This window comes from Heterodontus francisci, chromosome 2, assembly GCF_036365525.1.
Source record: "Heterodontus francisci isolate sHetFra1 chromosome 2, sHetFra1.hap1, whole genome shotgun sequence".
NCBI classification, from domain to species: domain Eukaryota; kingdom Metazoa; phylum Chordata; class Chondrichthyes; order Heterodontiformes; family Heterodontidae; genus Heterodontus; species Heterodontus francisci.
In genome coordinates this window covers 33,630,320-33,655,947 of record NC_090372.1, presented here as the reverse complement: position 1 = coordinate 33,655,947, position 25,628 = coordinate 33,630,320, and the positions used below count along the sequence as shown (strand labels likewise).

General features: G+C 44.0%; 1 protein-coding gene across 4 annotated transcripts in view; it reads right to left on the bottom strand.

Moving 5' to 3' along the window:
* LOC137383724 (doublecortin domain-containing protein 2-like) overlaps positions 1 to 25,628 on the bottom strand; it is a 233,958-nt gene that overhangs the window by 180,380 nt on the left and 27,950 nt on the right. For all 4 annotated transcript variants that reach the window (XM_068056901.1, XM_068056907.1, XM_068056900.1 and 1 more), the window contains exons 3-4: positions 10,763 to 10,839; positions 3,279 to 3,410 (exon numbers count right to left, since the gene is read on the bottom strand). In XM_068056901.1, coding sequence (XP_067913002.1) covers positions 3,279 to 3,410; positions 10,763 to 10,839 — 209 coding nt within the window. The remainder of the gene's footprint in view (positions 1 to 3,278; positions 3,411 to 10,762; positions 10,840 to 25,628) is intronic.

The following is a 25,628-nucleotide window of genomic DNA, read 5'->3' as shown; positions in this document are numbered from 1 at the left end:
GAGCGTGGTCGCCAATATTGATGGATGGAGCATTTCTGACGTCCTGCCCCATGATGTTTGTTTTCTTGAGGCTGATGGTTAGACCAAATTCATTGCAGGCAGCCGCAAACCTATCGATGGGACGCTGCAGGCACTCTTCAGTGTGAGATGTTAAAGCAGCATCGTCAGCAAAGAGGAGTTTCCTGATGAGGACTTTCCGTACTTTGGACTTCGCTCTTAGACGGGCAAGGTTGAACAACCTGCCCCCTGATCTTGTGTGGAGGAAAATTCCTTCTTCAGAGGACTTGAACGCATGTGAAAGCAGCAGGGAGAAGAAAATCCCAAAAAATGTGGGTGCGAGAGCACAGCCCTGTTTCACGCCACTCAGGATAGGAAAGGGCTCTGAGGAGGAGCCACCATGTTGAATTGTGCCTTTCATATTGTCATGGAATGAGGTGATGATACTTAGTAGCTTTGGTGGGCATCCAATCTTTTCTAGTAGTCTGAAGAGACCACGTCTGCTGACGAGGTCAAAGGCTTTGGTGAGATCAATGAAAGCAATGTAGAGGGGCATCTGTTGTTCGTGGCATTTCTCCTGTATCTGACGAAGGGAGAACAGCATGTCAACGGTCGATCTCTCTGCACGAAAGCCACACTGTGCCTCAGGGTAGACGCGCTCGGCCAGCTTCTGGAGCCTGTTCAGAGCGACTCGAGCAAAGACTTTCCCCACTATGCTGAGCAGGGAGATTCCACGGTAGTTGTTGCAGTCACCGCGGTCACCTTTGTTTTTATAGAGGGTGATGATATTGGCATCGCGCATGTCCTGGGGTACTGCTCCCTCGTCCCAGCACAGGCATAGCAGTTCATGTAGTGCTGAGAGTATAGCAGGCTTGGCACTCTTGATTATTTCAGGGGTAATGCTGTCCTTCCCAGGGGCTTTTCCACTGGCTAGAGAATCAATGGCATCACTCAGTTCCGATTTGGTTGGCTGTATGTCCAGCTCATCCATGACTGGTAGAGGCTGGGCTGCATTGAGGGCAGTCTCAGTGACAGCATTCTCCCTGGAGTACAGTTCTAGGTAGTGCTCAACCCAGCGGTCCATTTGTTTGTGTTGGTCAGTGATTATGTCCCCTGATTTAGATTTGAGGGGGGCGATCTTCTTGATGGTTGGCCCAAGAGCTCTCTTCGTGCCATCATACATTCCTCTGATGTTTCCGGTGTCTGAGGCCAGCTGAATATGACTGCATAGGTGTTGCCAGTAGTCGTTTGCGCAGCGCCTGGCTGTTCTTTGTGCAGTGCTTCTGGCTGCTTTAAGTGCTGCGGATGTTAAATCGCTGGGGGCTTTCTTGTAGTTCAACAGTGCAATGCGCTTAGCGGCTATGACAGGTTCCAGCTCTTCATTATGAGATTGAAACCAGTCTGCATTTCTCTTCGCACTTTTGCCGTAGGTGGTCAAAGCTGTCTCATAGATGGCGTCTCTGATGTGGGCCCACTTGGTCTCAGCATCCCCTGTGGGAGTGTTTTGAAGGGCTGTTACAAGTGAATTTAGAAATTTTTGTAACAGCTGTGGGTGAGAAATTCTGCTAGTGTTGATGCGCTGGTGGCCCTTCTGCTTGGAATGATGCAACTTCTTTGGTCTGAGTCTAACCTTGCTGCACACCAGGGAGTGGTCGGTGTCGCAGTCTGCACTGTGGAAGCTGCGTGTGATTTGAACACTGTTTAAGGCGGCTCGCCTTGTGACAGTGAGGTCTAGCTGATGCCAATGACACGATCTTGGGTGCCTCCATGAAACCCGGTGACAGGGTTTAGTGTGAAAGAACGAGTTGGTGATGCAGAGGTTATGATAGGTACACAACTCAAGCAGTCTCTGCCCGTTCTCATTCATCCTTCCAACGCCATAGCGCCCAAGGCAGGAGGGCCATGAGTCATGGTCGGCCCCAACCCTGGCATTAAAGTCCCCCAGCAGGAATAGGTGTTCGGTGTTGGGGATGCTGCTAATGATGTTATGGAGTTGCTCGTAGAACTGGTCTTTAGCTTCAGGAGGGGAGCAGAGTGTTGGAGCATAGATGCTGAGTAGGTGTACTGGACCAGAGGTGGTGAGCAGTCGGATGGACAGTATGCGTTCCGAGCCATTTGAGGGAGGCTCTATCATGCTGAGCAAGGAGTTTCTGATGGCGAAGTCCACTCCATGCTGTCTTGGTTCTTCAGGATCCCTGCCTTGCCAGAAGAAGGTGTAGTCTTGCTCTGCTAGAGATCCACTCGCGGGGAGGCGTGTCTCCTGAAGTGCTGCAATGTCTACATTGAGTCTACTGAGCTCGTTGTTAATGATGGCGGTCTTCCGAGAATCGTGTCCTCAGTACCTTGCTCTATGGCAGCGAGGCCTGGACAACGTATGTCAGCCAAGAGCGACGTCTCAATTCATTCCATCTTCGCTGCCTCCGGAGAATACTTGGCATCAGGTGGCAGGACCGTATCTCCAACACAGAAGTCCTCGAGGCGGCCAACATCCCCAGCTTGTTCACACTACTGAGTCAGCGGCGCTTGAGATGGCTTGGCCATGTGAGCCGCATGGAAGATGGCAGGATCCCCAAAGACACACTGTACAGCGAGCTCGCCACTGGTATCAGACCCACTGGCCGTCCATGTCTCCGCTATAAAGACGTCTGCAAACGCGACATGAAATCCTGTGACATTGATCACAAGTCGTGGGAGTCAGTTGCCAGCGTTCGCCAGAGCTGGCGGGCAGCCATAAAGACGGGGCTAAAATGTGGCGAGTCGAAGAGACTTAGTAGTTGGCAGGAAAAAAGACAGAGGCGCAAGGGGAGAGCCAACTGTGCAACAGCCCCGACAAACAAATTTCTCTGCAGCACCTGTGGAAAAGCCTGTCACTCCAGAATTGGCCTTTATAGCCACTCCAGGCACTGCTTCACAAACCACTGACCACCTCCAGGCGCGTATCCATTGTCTCTCGAGATAAGGAGGCCCAAAAGAAAGAACAACTTGTAAAAATAATCACTGTTCCTTATGCTTAAACCGGTTGTTTTCTTCACTTGGCCTAAACAGCACTCACAACATTCACTCCTCATCGACAACGCACTCATCAGCCATTGTTGTTGAAAACAAATGGCTTTATGACAACTTCCCAACTGAGTTAACAACAACAGAGGCCAAGGAAGTCCAATTCTTTAAATCAGTCAAACAATACAGCAAAATTTCACATCACTGATCAAACACCCACGATCCACCTGCTAACAGCCTCAACATCAGTGCATTCAATCATTATTCTGTTTAGAACTTACTTTCTTACAGCTCCAGTTCTAAGGTTCACTTTCTCCGTGATGCTAGCAAGGACCTGTTCCCATTGGCCCAATATTCTCTTAGGAATCAGTAGCCGGATTGCTGGACTTAAAAGGTCTCCATTTGTGAACACACTGTAAATAAAAAAGGAATACATAACAATGATTGGATATTTGAACAGAAGGAAATACCACTCAATATTTACACTACATAATTTATGATGGACTTTCATCGCTCCTCTACCCAAAATTTGCAACTGTCCTTTCACTAAAGGATGTTAATTATTTGTTGCTGAAAGCACAAACTTTCTCTGCTGCATGCTAGAAAATCTAGAAAGTGGCATCTTAGGCCTGAATATTAGCTTGCTGGCAGGAAGGGAACAGGGGAGACTGTTTTGAGGTTGGAAAACCCAGAAGCATGGTTTTCCCAAACTAAGTTTTTCTATGTGTTTCCTGCTTATAGCCAGCTTGATAAAAGGCTGACTGCTTGTTGAGCAAGAAATACTGCATCACAAGGCTGCTATGTTTCTATCAAGAAGGAGTTTCTATGTTTCTGTCAAGAAGGAGTTAGATATAGCTCTTGGGGTGAAAGGGATCAAAGGATATGAGGGGAAAGTGGGAACAGGTTACTGAGTTGGATGATCAGCCATGATCATAATGAATGGCGGAGCAGGCTCGAAGGGCTGAATGGCCTACTCCTGCTCCGAGTTTCTATGTTTCTATAGCGTGGCTGACAGCAGGTAGATCTAGTGAGGGGGTAGGAGAAATCGTAATTGGGGTGCGGGGGCCTAGTAGTCGGGGAATCCAATCGCAGTGCGGGTGGAACTTATAAATCGCAGCCACAGGGTTTACTGGGTAGCTTGTTGAGCCTGGAAGAAACACTCCTGCTCCTCCTGGCCCACATGGCGTGCTATAAAGGCACTTGCGTTCAGGATTCAGCCCTTCTTGGTTTCCCGAGGCCTGAGGAACCTGGCCGACTGTGATTAAAAATAGAATCACTATTAAATGAAGGCACGCAGCCTCATTAAAATATTTAAATGACCAAACCACATCCTCAGATTGGATCAGTCACAGTCACACCACCCAGCCCCCCAAATCCCCACAGCATCCTAATATAAAAGCAAAATATTGCAGATGCTGGAAATCTGAAATAAAAACAGAAAGTGCTGGAAATACTCAGCAGGTCAGGCAGCATCTGTGGAGACAGAAGCAGAGTTAACATTTCAGGTCTGTGACCTTTCATCAGAACTCAATCCTTATAAAGGTTGACCTGAAAGGTTGACTGTTCATTGAAAAGAGTGCGGAGAGGCTTCATTGAAAAAGAGAGCGGAGTGAGGGGAGAGTCTATCCTCTGCTCTATCCTCTAGGATCCTCTGTTCAGTGCAATGAGCTCATTCAAGAAAATCAAGTGTGACATCACAGGCAAGCAGGTAGGTGATTGTTTGGAGAAGAAACTACCTGTTTGATGAGTATCTGGTAAGTGATTAAGGTCCATTCTAATCCTAACATTTAAAATAGTAAAGGAACTAGTGGTAAGCTTAATGAAATATATTAAAAAAATAAAATAAAATAATTAAGCCATTAATTAAAACACATTAAGGAAGGCAGGACAGGTGATGTATCATGGCTGCAGCATGTGGGAGCTCCTGGATGACAGTGTGATCCACGGCGAACACGTCTGCAGTAAGTGTTTGCAGCTCAAAGAGCTTCGGCTCAGAGTCATTGAACTGGAGTCCGAGCTGCAGACACTGTGACACATCAGGGATGGGGAAAGTTACCTAGACACTTTGTACCAGAAGGTGGTCACACCCCTTAGGATAGGGTCTTCTGATTTGGTCAGTGGTCAGGGGCAGGAGAGTGTGACAGTAGCTGAAGTAGGTAAGGGGACCCAGAGGGCAGGAGTGCAGGAGCCTCACCCTTTGCGATTGTCCAACAGATTTAAGGTTCTTTCAGCTTATTTGGAAGAGAGTGGGGGCTGCAGGGTGGATGAACAACCTGACCATGGTACAGGAAGCCATTCAAGTGGAGGGAGAATAAAGGAATGCAGCGGTAGTAGGGGACAGTATAGTTAGGGGGATTGACACTGTTCTCTGCAGCAGAGAGCGAGAGCCCAGACAGCTGTGTTGCCTGCCCGGTGCCAGGGTTCGAGACATCGGCTCTGGGCTGGAGAGGAATTTACAGTGGGAAGGGGAGGATCCAGTCGTCGTGGTCCACGTAGGTACCAATGACATAGGCAGGACAAGGAAAGAGGTTCTGCATAGTCAGTATGAGGAACTAGGCACCAAGTTAAGACGCAGAACCTCAAAAGGTAATAATCTCTGGAAAAGAGATTGAAAAGAGCACAAATCTCTGGATTATTACCTGAGCCACATGCAAATTGGCATAGGGCAAATAAGATTAGGGAAATTAACGCGTGGTTCAAAGACTGGTGTAATAGAAGTGGATTCCGGTTCGTGGGGCACTGGCACCAGTACTAGGGAAAGTGATGGCTGTACCGTTGGGACGGTCTACACCTGAACCATGCTGGGGCCAGTGTTCTAGCGAGCCACATAACTAAGGAAGTAGAGAGGGTTTTAAACTAAATAGTGGGGGCAAGGGATCAAATTTGGGAAGATATGGTAAATCAAGGAATAGAAATAAGGCAAGAAAGGTATTAATATGGGAAATGATAAACAGACCATGATAGCAAGGGACAGAGTGTACAAATCTTCGAGTAAATCAACAGATAAGGCTAGAGGTTACAAAAATAATAAAAAAGGACAAAACTAAAAGGCTCCGTATCTAAATGCATGTAGTAGTCAAAACAAAACAGATGAACTGAGAGCGCAAATAGAAATAAATAAGTTTGATCTGATAGCCATTAGAGAGACATGGCTACAGGATAACATAGATTGGGACCTGAATACAAAAGTAGGGAGGTTATGCTTCAGTTATACAGGGCATTGGTGAGACCACATCCGGAGTACCGTGTACAGTACTGGTCTCCTTATTTAAAGGAAGGATGTAAATGCGTTGGAGGCTGTAGAGAGAAGGTTTACTAGACTAATATCTGGAATGGGCGGGCTGTCTGATGAGGAAAGATTGGGCAGGCTGGGCTTGTATCCGCTGGAATTTAGAAGAGTAAGAGGTGACTTGATTGAAACATATAAGGTCCTGAGGGGTCTTGACAAGGAGGATGTGGAAAGGATGTTTCTCCTTGTGGGAGAATCTAGAACTAGGGGTCATTGTTTAAAAATAAGGGGTCACCCATTTAAGACAGATGAGGAGAAATTTTTTCTCTGAGGGTTGTGAGTCTTTGGAATTCTCTTCCTCAAAATGCAGTGGAAGTAGAATCTTTGAATATTTTTCAAGCAGAGGTAGATAGATTATTGATAAGCAAAAGGGTGAAAGATTATCAGGGGTAGGTGGAAATGTGGAGTAATCAGTTCAGCCATGAACTTATTGAATGGTGGAGCAGGCTCGAGGGACTGAGTGGCCTACTCCTGCGTCTTACGTTCTGCCAGGGGTAAACACTGACAATATCACCTGAGAGAGGTTTTGAGTTTTAGACTTTAGACCTGATTAAAAACAGGGGCTTGGGAAAACCATGTGACCATCTCCACAGGCTGTGTAAAACTGGGACTTTTGTTGCATACATGCACACACAGACAAGCAGTAACTAAGTGTGCAGCAGCAGAGAAGGCTGTGTGCCTCCCTTTCTCTCTCCAGAGAGCATCAAGTTTGAAAACGGTCTGCAACTGTTTGGACCCTCCAAATCTACAGACTGCTGTAGCTAGAGACCAGGGGAAGACAGCCACCTTCAATTCTGCCTCCAAGAAAACCCAGAGCAAAGTGGGCCAACCACAAAGTGCACTTTGACCAGCCAAAGACTTCAAGAATACAACTCCAGCCAGAACACCACCAAATCAGCCAACCTCAGACTGTGTATTTAACTTTTATTTCTGCTGAACTTAAATCCTAGCAAAAAAACCTACTTTTCATTTTATCATTTTTTGGGTGTATGTTTTGTTTTGGTTAGTTTAGTTTAGAGATACAGCACTGAAACAGGCCCTTCGGCCCACCGAGTCTGTGCCGACCATCAACTACCCATTTACACTAATCCTACGCTAATCCCATATTCCTACCACATCCCCACCTGTCCCTATATTCCCCTACCACCTACCTATACTAGGGGAAATTTATAATGGCCAATTTATCTATCAACCTGCAAGTCTTTGGCATGTGGGAGGAAACCAGAGCACCCAGAGGAAACCCACACAGACACAGGGAGGACTTGCAAACTCCACACAGGCAGTACACAGAATTGAACCCGGGTCGCTGGAGCTGTGAGGCTGCGGTGCTAACCACTGCGCCACCCTGTGATCCTCATGTGAATGTGTGCATGAATATGTAGCGTATTTTTTATTATTTTAGATCGGGTTTACCTGTTGAGTATAATAAACTTACCTCTTGTTTAAACTCAAGAAAACCTGTCCGATTGGTACTTGCGTGATCACGTTAAACGTAAAAGGTAAAAAACTCACTGAGATGGCAAGTACAACCACAGTTTGAAAAGGAATAAACCCGGCTGCAGTCAAAGAGGAAGGGCAGAGGAGCGAATGTGAGCCCCTCCTCACCTGGCTCTAACAACATAAATAACTGTATTTTCCCATTCAGACTATTACAATCATCTGGTTCATGGTTTGTATTAAATTTTCCAGAGGTAACTTTTAATTTGGTAATTGAATTTTTTTCAATGCAAGACAAATGAAAACACCTGGTTTGAGAAGCTGACAAACAAACTTGAAGTTGTTACAAATGAAAGGATAGCTCATTTTTATTCAGTAAGATCATAATGGGAAGTGTAGAGACAGTGTGTCTGCAGCTACCTCCATCAGGGCTTTAAATTATTCATATGATCTCCCCCCAGAACAAAGAAGATTGGGAGTTGGAAATAATTAATTGCCATCTGGGGCATTCAACATGTACCACATTTCTATGGAGATAGATGTTGCTAGGGTGATGTCTTTTGAGGCCTGAGTTTTTTTTTTGTGTGTTTGCTGACAGTCAGTGAGTTGGCTTCAGGGGCAAGCAGTTGGCTTTTGGAAAGCAGTTGAAATCAGAAGCAGAGAGGCTATCAGGAACCAGGGTGTTTCTGTTTTGAGGCAGGCCCACACTCAAGCTGGAAAGTCCAGATTCATGAGGTGTTGAAGGTGAACTGGAGGATTTGCCTAGCCAAAGCTACAGGGAGAATTCCCAGGAAATCTCAAACCTCAGAAGACTGCTGAGAAACTAAGGAAATTAAATTGAATGCCTAAGAGCTGTGGTACGCTTTGGATTGGTCCCAGGAGATGTGAACAAATCACCAAGATCCTATAACATATTGGGAATTTTTGGGGTGGAAGTAAGAGTCAAACAAAAGGTGTTCCATTGAGATTTAGAGTTTAAATTATTCATCTTCATGTTCTGTTGAGTTTTTAAGTTTAAAAAAAAGTGTTTCCAAATTATAGTGTTAAATTAGTAGTATTTTGTGATGTTTAACTCTTGTACAGTAAAGTTTTTGTTTAAAACATGAAATCTTGTGGCATAATTGTCTTAGCAACAAATGGGAGTTCTACTTTCTTTTTTTTTTAAAGTTAACGGTCCCATAGGGACCTACCAAAACATTTCAGTAGTAAGACAATGTTACGCAATTGCATGCAATGCATCAGAGGGAAATTGCTGTGGGATTGGTGATATTGTTCATTTGGTAAACCCTTGGTTGAATTGTATATGATCAATGAGTTGGGAAAAAAAGGTCCTGTTGAAAAGTGGCAATGACCTGGTAAACCGAGTGGAACTTAGTTGCTCCCAGAACACTGTGCATTGTGTGACCCAAAATAAAATCCTATCCTTTTATATATCGTGCATTTTCATTAGATTAACGGTATGCCCAAGTAGAAGTTTTTAATTGATGGAGTCGATGTAAAACACAAAATAGATGGGTAGATTTGTTTAACACCATCGCCTTTTCATTGCAGCAGTGGCAGTAACATTCAGCAAAGTCACTAAAGTATCACAGATAAAGAGAGGACAAAAATGAGCACACCCAATTTTAAAAAGGTATAAGAGGAAGGCATTTTGTTCCCAGGATAATTAAAGTTGCAATTCCTAGTAAATGAATGGAGCTATTCAGGGTGTAGAGAATTTCACTACGTCATCGAGAACCTGAGAGCAGCTCAAGTGATAAAAAGTTTGGAAATGGTGGGTCGGTGTACAGACCAGATATTGAAGTTTTTAAAAAGGTAATTTTTCTATGACTTTTCCCTCATGACAATGGAGGTGGGGGAGTTTAACTTGAATTCAAAACTTCTCCCCATCCCCAAGCCCTCTACACATTTCTTCCACTTTAATGGGGCATCATTACTCAAAGTGCATTACTGAACTTGACTAAAAACACACATTTTCACATTCATTGTTGCCCAAATCCAATAAGATTTATACTTCTTCCAGTTTATAACAAAAAGATGAATTGCAGTCAGTGGAACCGGATATCAGGCACCGTGTACGAATGACCAGCTAATCTGATATCAGCCATTTTGCACTACCAACCAAGACCAATTTCTATTCTAATATATCCAAATAAGCTCTCAATTCAAAGTAATTAATTTCAAATTATCTGTTTAAATTCAAACTAGATAGAATTGTGTTGTTGACATTACTTAATTCAAATTACTGGATAATTCAAGTCTTGTTAGCACATACGATCTGAATTGAATGTAGTTGGGAAACAATATATAGGCAGTCAGCTCCTCTTCTTTTCAACTGAGCTTTTGTCAACATCGTTCGGGAAGAGGTAAAGGGTTATTCATCAAATCCCACAGGTAAACAGGCATCTACTTTTGACTTAAAAGTAGAAGTAGTGATGGTGATTGACCTTTCACGGTGTTGAAGTATTCATTTCCTCTGCTCCAACTGTGTCCTAATAAGAACATGAGTCGACCATTCAGCCCCTTGCATCTGTTACATCTTTCAACGAGATCATGACTGAACTGTATCGTAACTCAAACTACCCGGCTTGGTTCCATATCCCTTAATAACTTATCTAACAAAAATCTATCACTCACTGTTTTGAAATGTTCAATTGACCTAGCCTCAACAGCTTTCTGGGGGACGGGTACTCCAGATTTTCATAATCCTTTATGTGAAGACGTAAATAATATAACACACACACACCACACAGAAGAGTGCATGTCACTTAAAGCACCATCTGAATCCCAACTAGTTCAAAACTGGCTACTGTCAGATTTCTGTAAGCAAACTTAAATTGCAGTAATTCAGATCTGGATGTCAAATTCAGTGCTCATGTCAACCCAATACCACAAACTACAGTATAGTGGAAAATCAGATTTGTTTCGGCACAGACAATCCGTCTGTCCGCTGTCAGTCCATACAGTATTGTGGTAATTTTGTGCAGTATTATTCAAACTAAATCTACACCTCCAAAACAGTTGCTGTTCTGTACTCACCAAATAATGCATGGCTCTTGAGTAGGCTTTCGAAATCTTGCTGATGCTATTATCCGGCTGTGAGCAACAGGCTTAATCTGAATGAAGGAAATACAGGTGTCATCTGTTACACTGTTGAGATTCAGAACTTTCATCTAAAATCCAAGATTTTACAGTTTTGTCATTCACTCCCTACAGTTACAAATTTGGTACAAAAAGGTGTGTGATATAAAATGTGTCAAAATGTCATTTAATCTTGCAAACCTTTTGTCTTTTAAACATCATCTGTACATTAAACAGATGATCTACTATCAATACAATCCATGACCAGCCGAGACCTATGTGCTACATTCTCCAGTAATATTCCACAATAAACCAATTCAGAAATGTTTCTCTCTATACAAACATGCAAGCCAGAAGTACAGGTGGTTTTTTGGTGGGGGGCAGGGGGCGGTGTAGAGTATTCTGCGCCCAAATAGTGAGGACGAAGGCAATCCTTACATCGAGTCTCAGCCTCATTTCCACGAAATGGGCAAGCTATGCAGAGGCCGCAGCTCACCTGGTGACGAGTGGTTGGAGATCGGGCTGCCGCAACACTAGCAGCAGCCCTCAGGTAAGTGAGGAAGGGGGCAACCTGGGAGAAAAGATAATAGAAAAAGAATGATAGGTCGCATGTAAGCCTGGCTTTGAGGCACCCTTAGATTAAAATAATCTCACAGTGCTGGTCTCAAACAGGCATTAGACCCCCCATTTCCATTTTTTCCCCCAAAAATATACTTTATTCATACCATTTGTAAAAATACATCAGTTCAAATTTGACATTACATAAAGTGCAATACAGATCAGTTTCTTTCAATACAGTAAATGCGCCTCAATATACTTGCCATTCATTACAGGTTGCATTTAAAATTTCATGTCATTACACCCTGTATTTACATATGCAAAGTGACTAATGACTGTTTCAGGCATAGGCACGACAGTTTTTTTTTGCCCTGTACCGATATAGCAGGGGGTGCATCTCAATTCATAATGAGCAGGTGCTTTCTGCTGGTCATATTGGAGCTTTTGGAGGATGTTTAACAGCCGCATTTCTAGGCTACAATCTCCAAGGGAGGAGAAACAAAATCACCCTGTTCCTTCTGCAATCAAATGATTGAGAACTCATTGATGGCTCTCAAAGATGCCACATGATTAACACTCATTTACTGGCATCACAATGACAACACTATGCCAACCCACTTGAGATTGCCAAGATAAATTACTCCCATAAATTAATTTTTTTGAAAGCTAAAAGCACTTGAATCAAAATTTTCATTTACAGCGCTCCATTTAATTAGCCAATGATAGTGGCGTGGACACATTGTAATAAAATCAGCCAAAGGACACATTCTGTACTGAATCAGTTCTTTATTACCAACATCAATGAGCCCAATCCTTTTGGGGAATGATTGCAGCAATTATTTTATGCCAAGCTCAAGTAAGTAAGTTAAATGCTGCACCTATTATAGATTAAGGAAATTGGGGCGGCACAGTGGTTAGCACCGCAGCCTCACAGCTCCAGCGACCCGGGTTCAATTCTGGGTACTGCCTGTGTGGAGTTTTGCAAGTTCTCCCTGTGTCTGCGTGGGTTTCCTCCGGGTGCTCCGGTTTCTTCCCACATGCCAAAAGACTTGCAGGTTGATAGGTAAATTGGCCATTATAAATTGCCCCTAGTATAGGTAGGTGGTAGGGAAATATAGGGACAGGTGGGGATGTGGTAGGAATATGGAATTAGTGTAGGATTAGTATAAATGGGTGGTTGATGGTCGGCACAGACTTGGTGGGCCGAAGGGCCTGTTTCAGTGCTGTATCTCTAAACTAAACTAAACATGCTGGTCTGCGAATGTATTGGTTTTGGGCCTTTTACATACACCTAGTGGTCCAAGCCCTTTCAAGGTAACACATGCAATTCACCCTTCATTATTATTTTAGATGTATTTATGCCTGTTTGTCACATATACTGTTTTAAAGAGTTTTACATTAACGAATGTGTCAACTTTGACTTTACTACAACTTTGTTTTTCGCAATATAGGAATGCATTTCATTTGTAAATTACTGCTACAGTTTAGATACCAGAATTTGCAAATAATTCATCAGTGGGGCATCCAACGGTCAATGAACAACAAGCAGCCTTTGGAAAAATTTCTGCTCAAGGTGATAACTCATGGTGGAAAGTGGTTCCATGAACACAAGCCATCCTCCATTACCTCACTCATTTGGTCATTTTGGATTAATGCCCCGATGTAATAAAGCTCTAGTTCAACCATCTTGGTCAATTAACTAACAAAGTTAATGTTACTGGATGATGAACTCAGTCTTTCTCCTGCCTCCTGAACAAAACATTTTTCTTCCCTTGAATCGGACCTGATAATATAACATGCCCAACCTTTTATTAACAAATGTTTAGCGTTCCTGTATCAAACTCCTCCTTCATTTGACTAGAGCTGTTTGAGACAAGTGCATTAAAGCACTGAATATCATCCACAGCAATTCTACCCTGAAAACACATAAGCTTGTTCAAATATCAGGTTCCAAAAGACAGACTTTGCTCTTCCAAATCACTGGCATTTAACCCTTTGTGTGCGTGAAATACATCACCCTGCTAACACTTAGACATAGTTTAACATAGAACACAAGAAAAACTAATTTCTTATACATATAATCACGTTAGAATAATACAGACCCAGCAAATAGGTGGAAAGAATTTGCATTTATCAGCATCTTGCTTTTTCAACAAAGCTGAACACAAACCTCTGGAAATAAGGTATGTAACAAAATTAAAACAAAAATTTACCTGCTTATTTTATATTAATTACATAACAGCATGTCATCTTTCAAATGCCCATCACAATACTGGAAGCACATGCCTATGTCAGAACTCGGAGCTGGGAATTCATTTTATTGCAGGTTTTTGGACCAATCGCTGTCAGTTGAAGAGATTCAAAAAGCTACAGCTGCCAGCAGGCATAGGTGTGCAAGATTTGTAATTAAATGGTATTTGATCAGCAGCACAAGGGCCATTCCTGCAACATGCCATGACCTGCTGTTTTTCGGTCCCACCACCCACAAATGGAAAATTGAGACCAAAAACTATTGATAAATCGTTTCTAGGACGTGAGGAATTGTAAATCATTTGTTTCTGCATTAGACAAGAAGCGTAAAGATAAAGCTTAAAAAGCATAACTTTTTCTGAAGTTGTTACTTATTTAAGGAGTTATTTATATCATATTACATGCGTGACAAATGAAATTTTAAACAATGCGCTCCCAGAAAAAGTAATTTTTTTCCAAGAAAACTGAAATGTGTTTTTAATACAAATAAGATGATAAATCATGAGCTCAAATGTTTTCTGATGCAAATTTGAAGGCACAACTGGAGGAGAAAATCAATTAGTGGGGAATAACTCAACAAGTCTTTATATTTTGCAATGTTAAAAAGAATTTAGTTTAATTGTAAGTAAGTGTCAGCCATGGCTCAATGGTAGCAGCACTTTCACCTGAATCCCAACATTGTGCATTTAAGCCTCACTCCAGAGATTTGAGCACATAATGCAGGCAGACAATCCTGGTGCAGTACTGAGGGAGTTCTGTAGTGTCCGAGATACCATCTTTTGGTTAAGGCAGTAAACAGAGACTCTGTCTGCCCCATCAGGCACTATTTCAAAGAACAGCAGAGTTTTCCCCAGTGCACTGGCCAACATTTATCCCTCAACACTTAAAAACAGATTATCTCATCATCATCACATTGCTATTTGTGGGGGGCCTGGCTGTGTAAATTGACTACTGCGTATCCTACAAAAATATTTAACTGTAAATCACATGCTGAGGTTGTGAAAGGTACTATACAAATGCAAGTTATTTTATAAATTCAGAACTCAAAAACAATCAATGCTCATAAACACATAGCAAATACTGAGAGTATAAGTATTCAAATTTGGAGGAAGGTTCTAAAGAAAAGTTTTGACTTAAACATGTATAAAGTGGAAAGTTTTGATTACAACTGTGCTCAATTGTAGATATATTTGGGAAAGATGCAAATTAGTGTAATTCTAAGTATTTCTCAGCATTCTGTAGAAAAAGCAAATACTCAACAGATGGGCAATCAAGATAATGAGATGTTTCCCCACATTCTTTTCCCAGGGAATAGCAGACCTGTGGAACACACTGCCAACTTGTGTGCTGAATGCTGATTCACTGAATTCCTTCAAGCAAGAACTAGACCAGTTTCTGGCTGGGGCAGAGAACACCTTGTACAAAGGGTAGGCACCAATCTGACATAAATTGGGGTCAGAGAGATCTCCTGGACTGATTTCAATCATTTAAGGCGGGGGGGAGGTCAGGGAGGAATTTGACATTTGGCCTGTGTTTTTAAATCTAGTTTTTCACTCTAAGTGATTACATGGCTTCCAAGTGAGGTGGAGAGTGTATGTTGCATGTATTGTGGTGCATAAGACATCACAATTATATGGTACAGGCTGGATGGGCCAATAGATTTTTTCCTGTTTGTCATTTTTTGTATATTACCTCTTTCCTACTTCCATTCTCCTCTGCATAACTTTTTAAACTCACCATAATCAATACCACAAGAAACTGCCAGAAATGATAATTATACAGAACAGATAGCAAAATGTAAACAACAGGATACATTTAATCCATAACAGGTTAATGTTTCATAGTCTATGATCACTGAGCTATTTAAATTTCAAAGAGCTTGTCAAATCAGTCATTTTATCACCACAGTTGGAAGCATATTGAATGCAATTCTGTAAGAAAGAATAATTCTGTAATGACAAGGCAGTGGTTGAGAGATTACACTGACAGATCAAGAACTACAGTTACAACATTTGTTTTATTAATCTTTAATCCATTGTTCCAGGAGGGGGTTGCTAGCTAGATTTTTCAACAGATTAGGAATCATAAAGTGGAGCTTGCAGGCTTTTGAAATGTTATTCTGTCCCAGACTGATTGCTATTCTTGAAACCAGTCTGCAAGATTTACAGCAAACAGAGACTCAAAATGTAGCAACAGTATTCAAAGGACCTCAGAGGTAAAAGCATTAAACCACATGTCAGTACTTGGCCATAAACTGAAAAATGGGTAGTATCAGTTTAACACAGTCCAGAAGTCATGTAATAATTCATACAGGACAGCAATTTATTTTTAAATCAAGAGTCTTAGTAAATGTGTTAAAGGACTAATCATTACATCGAGTTATTGGCAATACTGATATTAATGCAAAAACTCCAATAGCCAGGCAGTGAAAGAAAGATAGAACACTAAAGTCAAGCCTTTACTCACGCATTCGATTTTATTTTCAGCGATACACATTACGTACTGTGCACTCCAACAGCACAACTGTCTTTCAGCCTGTTCCTACATATAGGAGTACAGGTGAGTTCCCAATTCGATCGGCGCAGACTCGGTGGGCCGAATGGCCTGTTTAAGGGCTGTATCTCTAAATTAAAAAATAAAATTAGAACAAAGAACAGTACAGCACAGCTGTACTATTCTTCTTTGTTTTAATTTTATTTTTTAATTTAGAGATACAGCCCTTAAACAGGCCATTCGGCCCACCGAGTCTGTGCCGACCAACAACCACCCATTTAAACTAACCCTACAGTAATCCCATATTCCTTACCACCGACCTACACTAGGGGCAATTTACAATGGCCAATTTACCTATCAACCTACAAGTCTTTGGCTGTGGGAGGAAACTGGAGAACCCGGCGAAAACCCACGCGGTCACAGGGAGAACTTGCAAACTCCACACAGGCAGTACCCAGAATCAAACCCGGGTCCCTGGAGCTGTGAGGCTGCGGTGCTAACCACTGCGCCACTGTTCTAATACCCTTCATCTGAATACAACACCCAATTAATATACAAGTAACAATTAATAATAAATCTATTCTCCAATAATCAGACACAGATTATCAGTTCAATTCCCAAGTAGCCTGCAGTATAATGGACAAAATCATCACCCTTGTATAAACACCTATTTGGTAAGGGATAAACTCCTCCTGTGGTGCAGCACTGAACCAGACTGACCAGAACCCTCCTAGGTTAAGACTCCAGGCCATGCTAATTTAGCTGACCTCAGCAAGAGGCAGCAGCAGGATGCTGTAATTGGCTTCATCATTGAACTAGGGAGGAGATTTTTAAAAAGTTAGCTAGGGTTCTTGCTCTTTAAAAGAGGGGTGGACCCAGGGAAGTATTGGCCAGTAAGCCCAATTTATCTTCTGGGCAATGTATTAGAGGTTGCTTTGTGCAAGGGGATAATGAAATATCCAAACTGGAGTATAGTATTGGCAAGAGGATTGAAGGGAGGAAAGTTTTGATCAGCAAATTTACTGGAGTTCTTCGGGGAAGGGACAGCTGGAAATTCTGTGGATATTTAGATTTTTAAGCAAGGCTTTTGATACTGTACTACACAAGATAGGAAAGCATAGGAGTGAGGCAGTAAGGAAAAATAATGGTATCTTGCGAAATAAGGTCATCTGTTCCTTGATGCAGAGCTCGATACATGCATAGGGAAAACAGCTACCAGCTTTGGCCGACTCACGAAACCTGCATGGGATAACACCAAGCTGACCCTTAAGACCAAACTGATAGTTTATAAGGCCTGTGCTCTCAGCACCTTGCTATATGGTGGTGAAACATGGGTGACTTACAGCTACCAGGAAGAAAAGCTCAATAATTTCCATCTTCACTGTCTGTGGTACATTATGGGTATATCCTGGCAGAACAAAAATCACAAATGCGGCAGTCGTCTCAAAAGCAGAGCTCCCAAGTGCGTTGGTATTGATTAAACAGAGGCAGTTTTGGTGGATCAGACACAGCCGCATATCCAAAAGGACCTTCGTGGCGAGGTAGCTGGGGCCAGATGACCAGTGGGGCATCCAAAGCTTCGCTTCAAGGTTGCTTGCAAACTTGACATGGAGCCCCTAAATATTGATTATTGCACCTGAGAGTCACTAGCTGGCGAAAAAGGGAAATGGCGATACATCCTGTGGGCTGGCGTGCACTACCACAATGACCAGTGGCTACAGCAGCTTGGCAACAGGTGGCAATGCTGAAAACAACAACTCACAGTGTCACCTGGCAGCTTCACATGTGGCACTTGTGGCAGAAACTGCCTCTCAAGGATTGGTCTTCAAACCCATCAGCAAAGGTGCACCAAGAGAAGACACCTCACCTAAATGGATTGTTTTCTGCGTGTCCATCAACCTTCGTAAATGGAAGGATGCCCAACATGGCCAGAGAGAGAGAGCACAAATCGCAGAAAGTAGAAAGTCCGTACAAGGCACTGGTGTAAACTGAAAAGATTAAAACTGGCTGCTTCCTGAATGCCCCAATAAGGAAATAGGTTTTTTCGCCGAAATTGGGAAAAAGCTTTCCCAGTCCTCCAGGTCTGCGAAGTTTAAAAGAGGCTAAAGCTTCCAGGTAGTGCACTCTGGAAAGCAAGGAACAAGGAGATATCAGTGCTGACGACAACGGAAGCATCAACAGTGGTGACTGCAGGAGTTCAAATGTCAATGGCAACTGCAATAGCACAAGCAGAGAAGGCATCAAATGGAAGTGTTTTTTTCTATTCGCGCATGGGATGCAGGTATCACTGGCTAAGCCAACATTTATTGCCCATCCCTAACTGCCCTCGGGAAGGTGGTGGTGAGCTGCCTTCTTGAACCGCTGCAGTCCTTGGAGTGTCGGTACATCCACAGTGTTGTTAGGAAGGGAGTTCCAGGATTTTGACCCAGCGACAGTGAAGGAACAGCGATATAGTCCCAAGTCAGGATGGTGTGTAGCTTGGAAGGGAACTTGCAGGTGGTGGTGGTGTTCCCATGCATCTACTACCCTTGTCCTTCCTAGTGGTAGAGGTCACAGGTTTGGAAGGTGCTGTCGAAGGACTCTTGGTGAGTTGCTGCAGAGCATCTTGTAGATGGTACACACTGCTGCCACTGTACATCGGTGGTGGAGGGAGTGAATGTTGAAGGTGGTGGATATGGGGGCCAATCAAGCAGGCTGCTTTGTCCTGGATGGTGTTGAGCTTCTGGAGTTTGTTGGAGCTGCACCCATCAAGGCAAGTGAAGAGTATTCCATCATACTTCTGACTTGTGCTTTGTAGATGGTGGACAGGCTTTGGGGAGATAGTTATTGGCAGCAGGATTCCTAGCCTCTGACCTGCTCTTGTAGCCATCGTGTTTATATGGCTGGTCCAGTTCCTGGTCAATGGCAACGCTCAGAACGTTGATAGTGGGGGATTCAGTGATGGTAATGCCATTGAATGTCAAGGGGAGATGGTTACATTCTCTTGTTTGAGATGGTCATTGTCTGGCACTTGTGTGGTGCAAATGTTACTTGCCGCTTACCAGCCCAAGCCTGAATGTTATCCAGGTCTTGCTGCATCTGGACACGGGCTGCTTCAGCATCTGAGGAGTTGCAAATGACACAGAACATTGTGCAAAAATCACCACTTCTGACCTTATGCCTGAGGGAAGGTCATTGATGAAGCAGCTGAAGATTGTTGGGCCTAAGACACTACCCTGGGGAACTCCTGCATTGATGTCCTGGGACTGAGATGATTGACTTCCAACAACCACAACCATCGTCCTTTGTGCTAGGTATGACTCCAACAAATGGAGAGTTTTCCCTCCCATTCCAAATGACTCCAGTTTTGCCAGGGCTCCTGGATGCCATACTCAGTCAAATGCTGCCTCGATGTCAACGGCAGTCACTCTCACCTCACCTCTGGAATTCAGCTCTTTTGTCCATGTCTGGACCAAGGCTGTAATGAGGTTTAGGAGCTGAGTGGCCCTGACAGAAACGAAACGGAGCATCAATAAGCAGGCTTTTTCTGACAGTTGCTGCTTGACAGCGCTGTTAACGATCCCTTCCATCACTCTGCTGATGATCCAGAGTACACTGATGGGGCAACAATTGGCCGGGTTGGATTTGGTCTGCTTTGTGTGTACAGGACATACTTGGGCAATCTTCCACATTGCCAGGTAGATGCCAGTGTTGTAGCTGTACTGGAACAGCTTGGCTAGGAGCACAGCTAGTTCTGGAGCACAAGTGTTCAGTACTACATCCGGGATGTTGTCAAGGCCCATAGCCTTTGCAGTGTCCAGTGCCTTCAGTCGTTTCTTGAGATCACAGGGAGTGAATCGGATTGTCTGAAGACTGGCATCTGTGATGCTGGGGACCTCAAGAGCAGGCAGAAATGGATCATCCACTCAGCATTTCTGGTTGAAGATGGTTGCAAATGTCTCAGCCTTATCTTTTGCACTGATGTGCTGGAGATATTTGTGGAGCCTCCTCCTCCAGTTAGTTGTTTAATTGTCCACCACCATTCACGACTGGATGTAGCAGGACTGCAAAGCTTAGATCTGATCTGTTGGTTGTGGGATCACTTAACCCAGTCTATCGCATGCTGCTTCCACTGTTTGGCATGCAAGTAGTCCTGGGTTGTAGCTTCACCAGGCTGACACCTCATTTTGAGGTATGCCTGGTGCTGCTCCTGGCATACTCTCCTGCACTCTTCATTGAACCAGCGTTAGTTCCCCAGCTTGATTGTAACAGTAGAGTGGGGGATATGCCAGGCCATGAAGTTACAGATTGTGATTGAATGCAATTCTGCTGCTGCTAGTGGCATACAATGCCTCATGGATACCCAGATTTGAGTTGCTAGATCTGTTCAAAACCTAGCCCATTTAGCATGGTGGTCATGCCACGATGGAGGGTATCCTCAATGTGAAGACGGGACTTTGTCTCCACAAGGACTGTGTAGTGATCACTCCTACCAATACTGTCATGGACAGATGCATCTGTGACAGGTAGATTGGTGAGGACGAGGTCAAATAGATTTTTCCCTTGCGTTGATTCCCTCACCATCTGCTGCAGACCCATCTAGCAAGTATGTCCTTTAGGAATCGGCCAACTTGGTCAGTAGTGGTGCTACTGAGCCACTCTTGGTGATGGACATTGAAGTCCCCCACCCAGCGTACATTCTGTGCCCTTGCTAACCTTAGTGCTTCTTCCAATTGGTGTTCAGCCGAGGAGGGGCAGTAGGTAATAATCAGTAGATGGTTTCCTTGGCCATGTTTGACCTCATGGGAGACTTCATGGGGTCCAGAGCCAATGTTGAGGACTCCCAGGCAACACCCTCCGACTGTATACCACTGTGCTGCTGCCTCAGGTGGCTCTGTCCTGCCAGTGGGACAGGACAGAGCCAGGGATGGTGATAGTGGTGGCAGGGACATTGTCTGCAAGATAGGATTTCTTCAATATGACTATGTCAGGCTGTTGCTTGATTCATTTGTGTACAGGATATACTTGGGCAATCTTCCACATTGCCGGGTAGATGCCAGTGTTGTAGCTGGGAGAGCGCTCCCAATTTTGGCACAAGCCACCAGATGTTAGTAAGGAGGACTTTGCAGGGTCGACAGGGCTGGGTTTGCCATTGTCGTTTCCTAGGTCAATGCCAGGTGGTCCATCTGGTTTCATTTCTTTTCTTACACTTTGTAGCGGTTTGATGCAACTGAGTGGCTTGCTAGGCCATTTCAGAGGACAGTTAAGAGTCAACCACATTGCTGTGGGTCTGGAGTCACATGTCGGCCAGACCGGGTAAGGACAGCAGGTTTCCTTCCCTAAAAAGGACATTAGTGAACCAGATGGGTTTTTACAACAAATTGACGATGGTTTCATGGCCATCATTAGACTAACTTTCAATTCCAGATTTTTTATTGATTGAATTCAAATTTCACCATCTGCCATGGTGGGATTCAGACCCATGTCCTCAGAGCATTAGCCTAGGCATCTGGATTACTACTTCAGTGACATTACCACTATGCCACAGCCTCCCCGTGAGCATCTGGGAACAAGCAGTGGAGGAACAGGTCAGGGCATAGATGACAATAGAGGATATCAGGGGATCAGAGCGGAGTAGATAAATGAAGAGGAAAATAAATAAGTTGGCGGGGGGGGGGGGGCGGGAAAAAGATGAACGACAACTTGCATTTATATAGCACCTTTAAAATGTAATAAAACGTGCCAAGGCGTTTCACAGGAGCATTATCAAATAAATGCTGACACCAAGGCACACAAGGAGATATTAGGGCAGATAACCAAAAGCTTGAGTCAGAGATAGATTTTAAGGACTGCCTCAAAAAAAGGATGAACAGGAGGTAGAGAAGCAGAGACGTTTAGGGAGGGAATTCCAGAGCTTCAGGGCTTGGCAACTGAAGGCATAGCCGCCAATGGTGGGGCAATTAAAATCAGGATGGCCAAGAGGCCAGACTGGGTGAAGCGCAGATATCTCAAAGTTGTAGGGATGGAGGAGATTACAGAGATAGGGAGGAGCAAGGCCATGGAGGGATTACAAAACAAGGATGAGGATTTTAATATCAAGGCATTGCCAGACCTGGAGGCAACGTAGGTCAGTAAGCACAGGGTTGATGGAAGGGGTCGTCGACAGGCTATCAAGCGGCACTTACCCAGCAATAACCTGCTCACTGATGCTCAGTTTAGGTTCCGCCAGGGGCACTCAGCTCCTGGCCTCATTACAGCTTTCATCCAAACATGGACAAAAGAGCTGAATTTAAGAGGAGAGTTGATGGTGGTTGTGACTGTCCACCATCTACAAGGCACAAGTCAGGAGTGTGATGGAATATTCGCCTATAGGCTGAATGAGTGCAGCTCCAACAACACTCAGGAAGGTCAACACCATCCAGGACAAAGCAGCCTGCTTCACCAGCACTCCCTCCACCATCAGCGCTCAGTAGCAGCAGTGTGTACCATATACAAGATGTACTGATTTAACTCAGCAAGCCTCCTTCGACAGCATCTTCCAAATCCACGACCTCTACCACCTTGAAGGACAAGAGCAGCAAATGCATGGGAGCACCATCACCTGCAAATTCCCCTCCAAGTCACACGCCACCCTGACTTGGACCTACATCGCTGTTCCTTCGCTGGCGCTGGGTCAAAAATCTGGAACTCCCTTCCTGCATTGTGAGTGTAGCTACACCAGATGGACTGCAGCAATTCAAGAAGGTGGCTCACCAACACCTTCTCAAGGGCAATTAGGTCTGGAGAACAAATTCTGGCCTTGCCAGCGATGCTCCCATCCCATGAAAGAATCAAAAAAAACCAAAAATGATCAGTTTCATTCAATATAGTACATGGAGGTGTCTCACCACACTTGCCATTACATGTTATATTTACAATGTACATTTACATTTCATGTCAAATATTCTCTGGTGCAGACAACCCGAGACATTTTACACTGTTTACAGTCCCTCGGTATACTATGGTGGCAGGGTCTTAGATAGCGGCCTTTCCCCATTGAGTTGTTGCGACAGCTGCCCAAAGCTTTAGTGTGTCCCTCAGCACGTAGTCTTTAACACTTGAACACCAACAGCTCTTTGCGCTTTGTTAGCGAGAGGCGGGAGATGGTGTGGGTGACTTTCACCTCCCAACTGACCACAGATAGTGTTTTAGTCCCCGAGTGTTCTTAAAAAGGTAAAATATACAAATGACAGGTTTTATTGAAGGTTAAAAAAGATAAATATTTATTTTATGCACAAACAGAAAAATGTTTGCCACCTCACCCACTCACGTACGCACGCATGGACAGTAGAATGGTAGCATGCAATTAGAGTCCAATTGCAGTAAAACAGTTTGTTTTAAGAAAATCTTTAGAAGCTTTTCAGGAGGAAATTTTTCAATGCTGCAGGCCTGAATGTTCTTTGTCTTGAAAAGGGGTCACAGGCACCTTGTGGTTAAGCCTTAATCCGAAGCCAATGGTGGAAATCCTGGCTCACTTTTACAGATGGGCGAGTTCCAAAGTCACCTTGTCATTTCTTTGCTGCAGTCATAAAAAGATGTTGTCAGCAAGGCTCCTGCTTAGCTGGAACTGTTTCACAGCTATTCTGGCTAGAAAACACCTTCTATGGCTGCTCTCCCCTCTCTCTCCCCCAAGAGATAACTTTTAAAAGGTAGAAGCTTGTCAGGTTGGGGCGTCAGTCAGGTGACCAAGCGCTTTCTCCTCTGGGATGATTCATACAATGCTCAAGGATATGGGAACCATTGTTACATGATGGCACCTGAATATGGTTCATTCTGATAAATAGATGTTACCTTACGCCTATTATTTTGACATAGTTTCGCAATCAGTTGGTCAGCAAAGTCTTTGTTAGCATGGAATGGACTGTTTTCCATTTCAATATGTTTTCCACAAAGCTAAATTCAGACATAATGAGTTTTGTCTTCAACAGACAAATGCGTTTATTGACAGTACAGGAGGGGGTCACCTGACTTCTCCATTTTGTCTGTAGCACAAATGTGTCCATTTTCTTCTGGTTCAGTTCAACAGTGGACTTTTATTTCATAATTCATCACTGTTCCCTTTGGAAGTGTGACAACTGGAAGATCAGCAAGTTCCAGGCAGACCAAAGAGCGTCTTTTACCGATTTGCTGGTCCTCCAGGAGCAGTTGATGTTTGTTTCAGCGTGCATCACTGGGAACAGATTGTAGCGTACGGAGTTCTGAGTTACAGAGTTGCTCAGCATGAACCTTGACAAAAGCCACTGCATTCCTTTCCAGACCTGCTTTGCAAAGGCACATTCCAGAAGTAGGTGGGAAACGGTCTCTTTCCCCCACTACAGCCGTCTCAAGGGCAGCTTGCGTTAGCGTTGAGACTCCAGGCATAGAGGAGGAATCTGACGGGGAAGGCCCCTCTCGCCACCAGCCAAGCTACATCTTGGTGCTTGTTTGAAAGTTGTGGTGATGAGGAATTCTGTCAAGTGAGTTTGACAATCTGCTCAGGGAATCAGGACAGGGGCCTCAATGACATTACATGCAGACTACAGCCTGATGGACTTGTGGTCAAAGGTGTTTTTCTGTACAAACTTATATACAGTGTACAGGTGGTACAGCATGGTCCTACTGAAAGGAGTGTTCCACGGCAATGTTGCTAGACCCTAGGCACACAATGACACTTGGTGTTTGCGTACAGAGGATCTGCACACAGCTTGATGCAGCTGCACATCCAAGGTGGGCATCAGGATGAGGGCGATGTTGGGCATGTTCTCCCCCGCTCCCCCCCCACCCCCAACTTTATCTAGAGGTTTGTACATCATATGCCTGTGATACTGCCCAACCTTAAAGTCTTTCACTCACATGTGGCTGTGACAGAAACCGTTTTTTGTGGCTCTCCCTTTAAATTCAGGTGCAGTACATAAGCAATTTCAAATAAAAAAAGCTACCGCTCAGATATCTCGAAGGAGCTTATTTGACATAATGGGTTCAATTTTCCCGCAACGGCAAGTTGGTGATGGACTAAATTTCGCCCAGCCTGTCAATCTTGCTGTTTCAAGTTTGTCTTCAATTTCCTCCAAATCCAGTTGTACCCCTGCATATATGCACAAATATTGTTTCTATACATTTTGTGAATGGCAATGAATGCCATTCTGAGCAAATTATTTTAGTTTATTAGAATGCATTAAAGCAATTAACTTTTACGTTCCATTCATTTCTCTATACAACATTGCAAAATGTAGAATTCCCATGGTAAAAGAAACAGTGGAGGTAAAAACCCCTGGACAGGACACAGTGAGGCTAGCGGCCAGTCCATTCATGATTGACAGCAGGGGCAGGCTCGGTGAATTTTAACAGGGAGGTTCCATTAACTGCCGCTTGCTAACTTCCTGACCAAAAGGGCCGGGAAGTCGATGGGAAGCAGCTGCCCACCTGTTAAAAATTGGGCAGCAGGAGGACACCTCCCAGAACCTAGAGGACCAGTCTACAGCACAAGATAAGTGCTCTGGGAGCAGAATTCCTCTGGAGGGAGAAT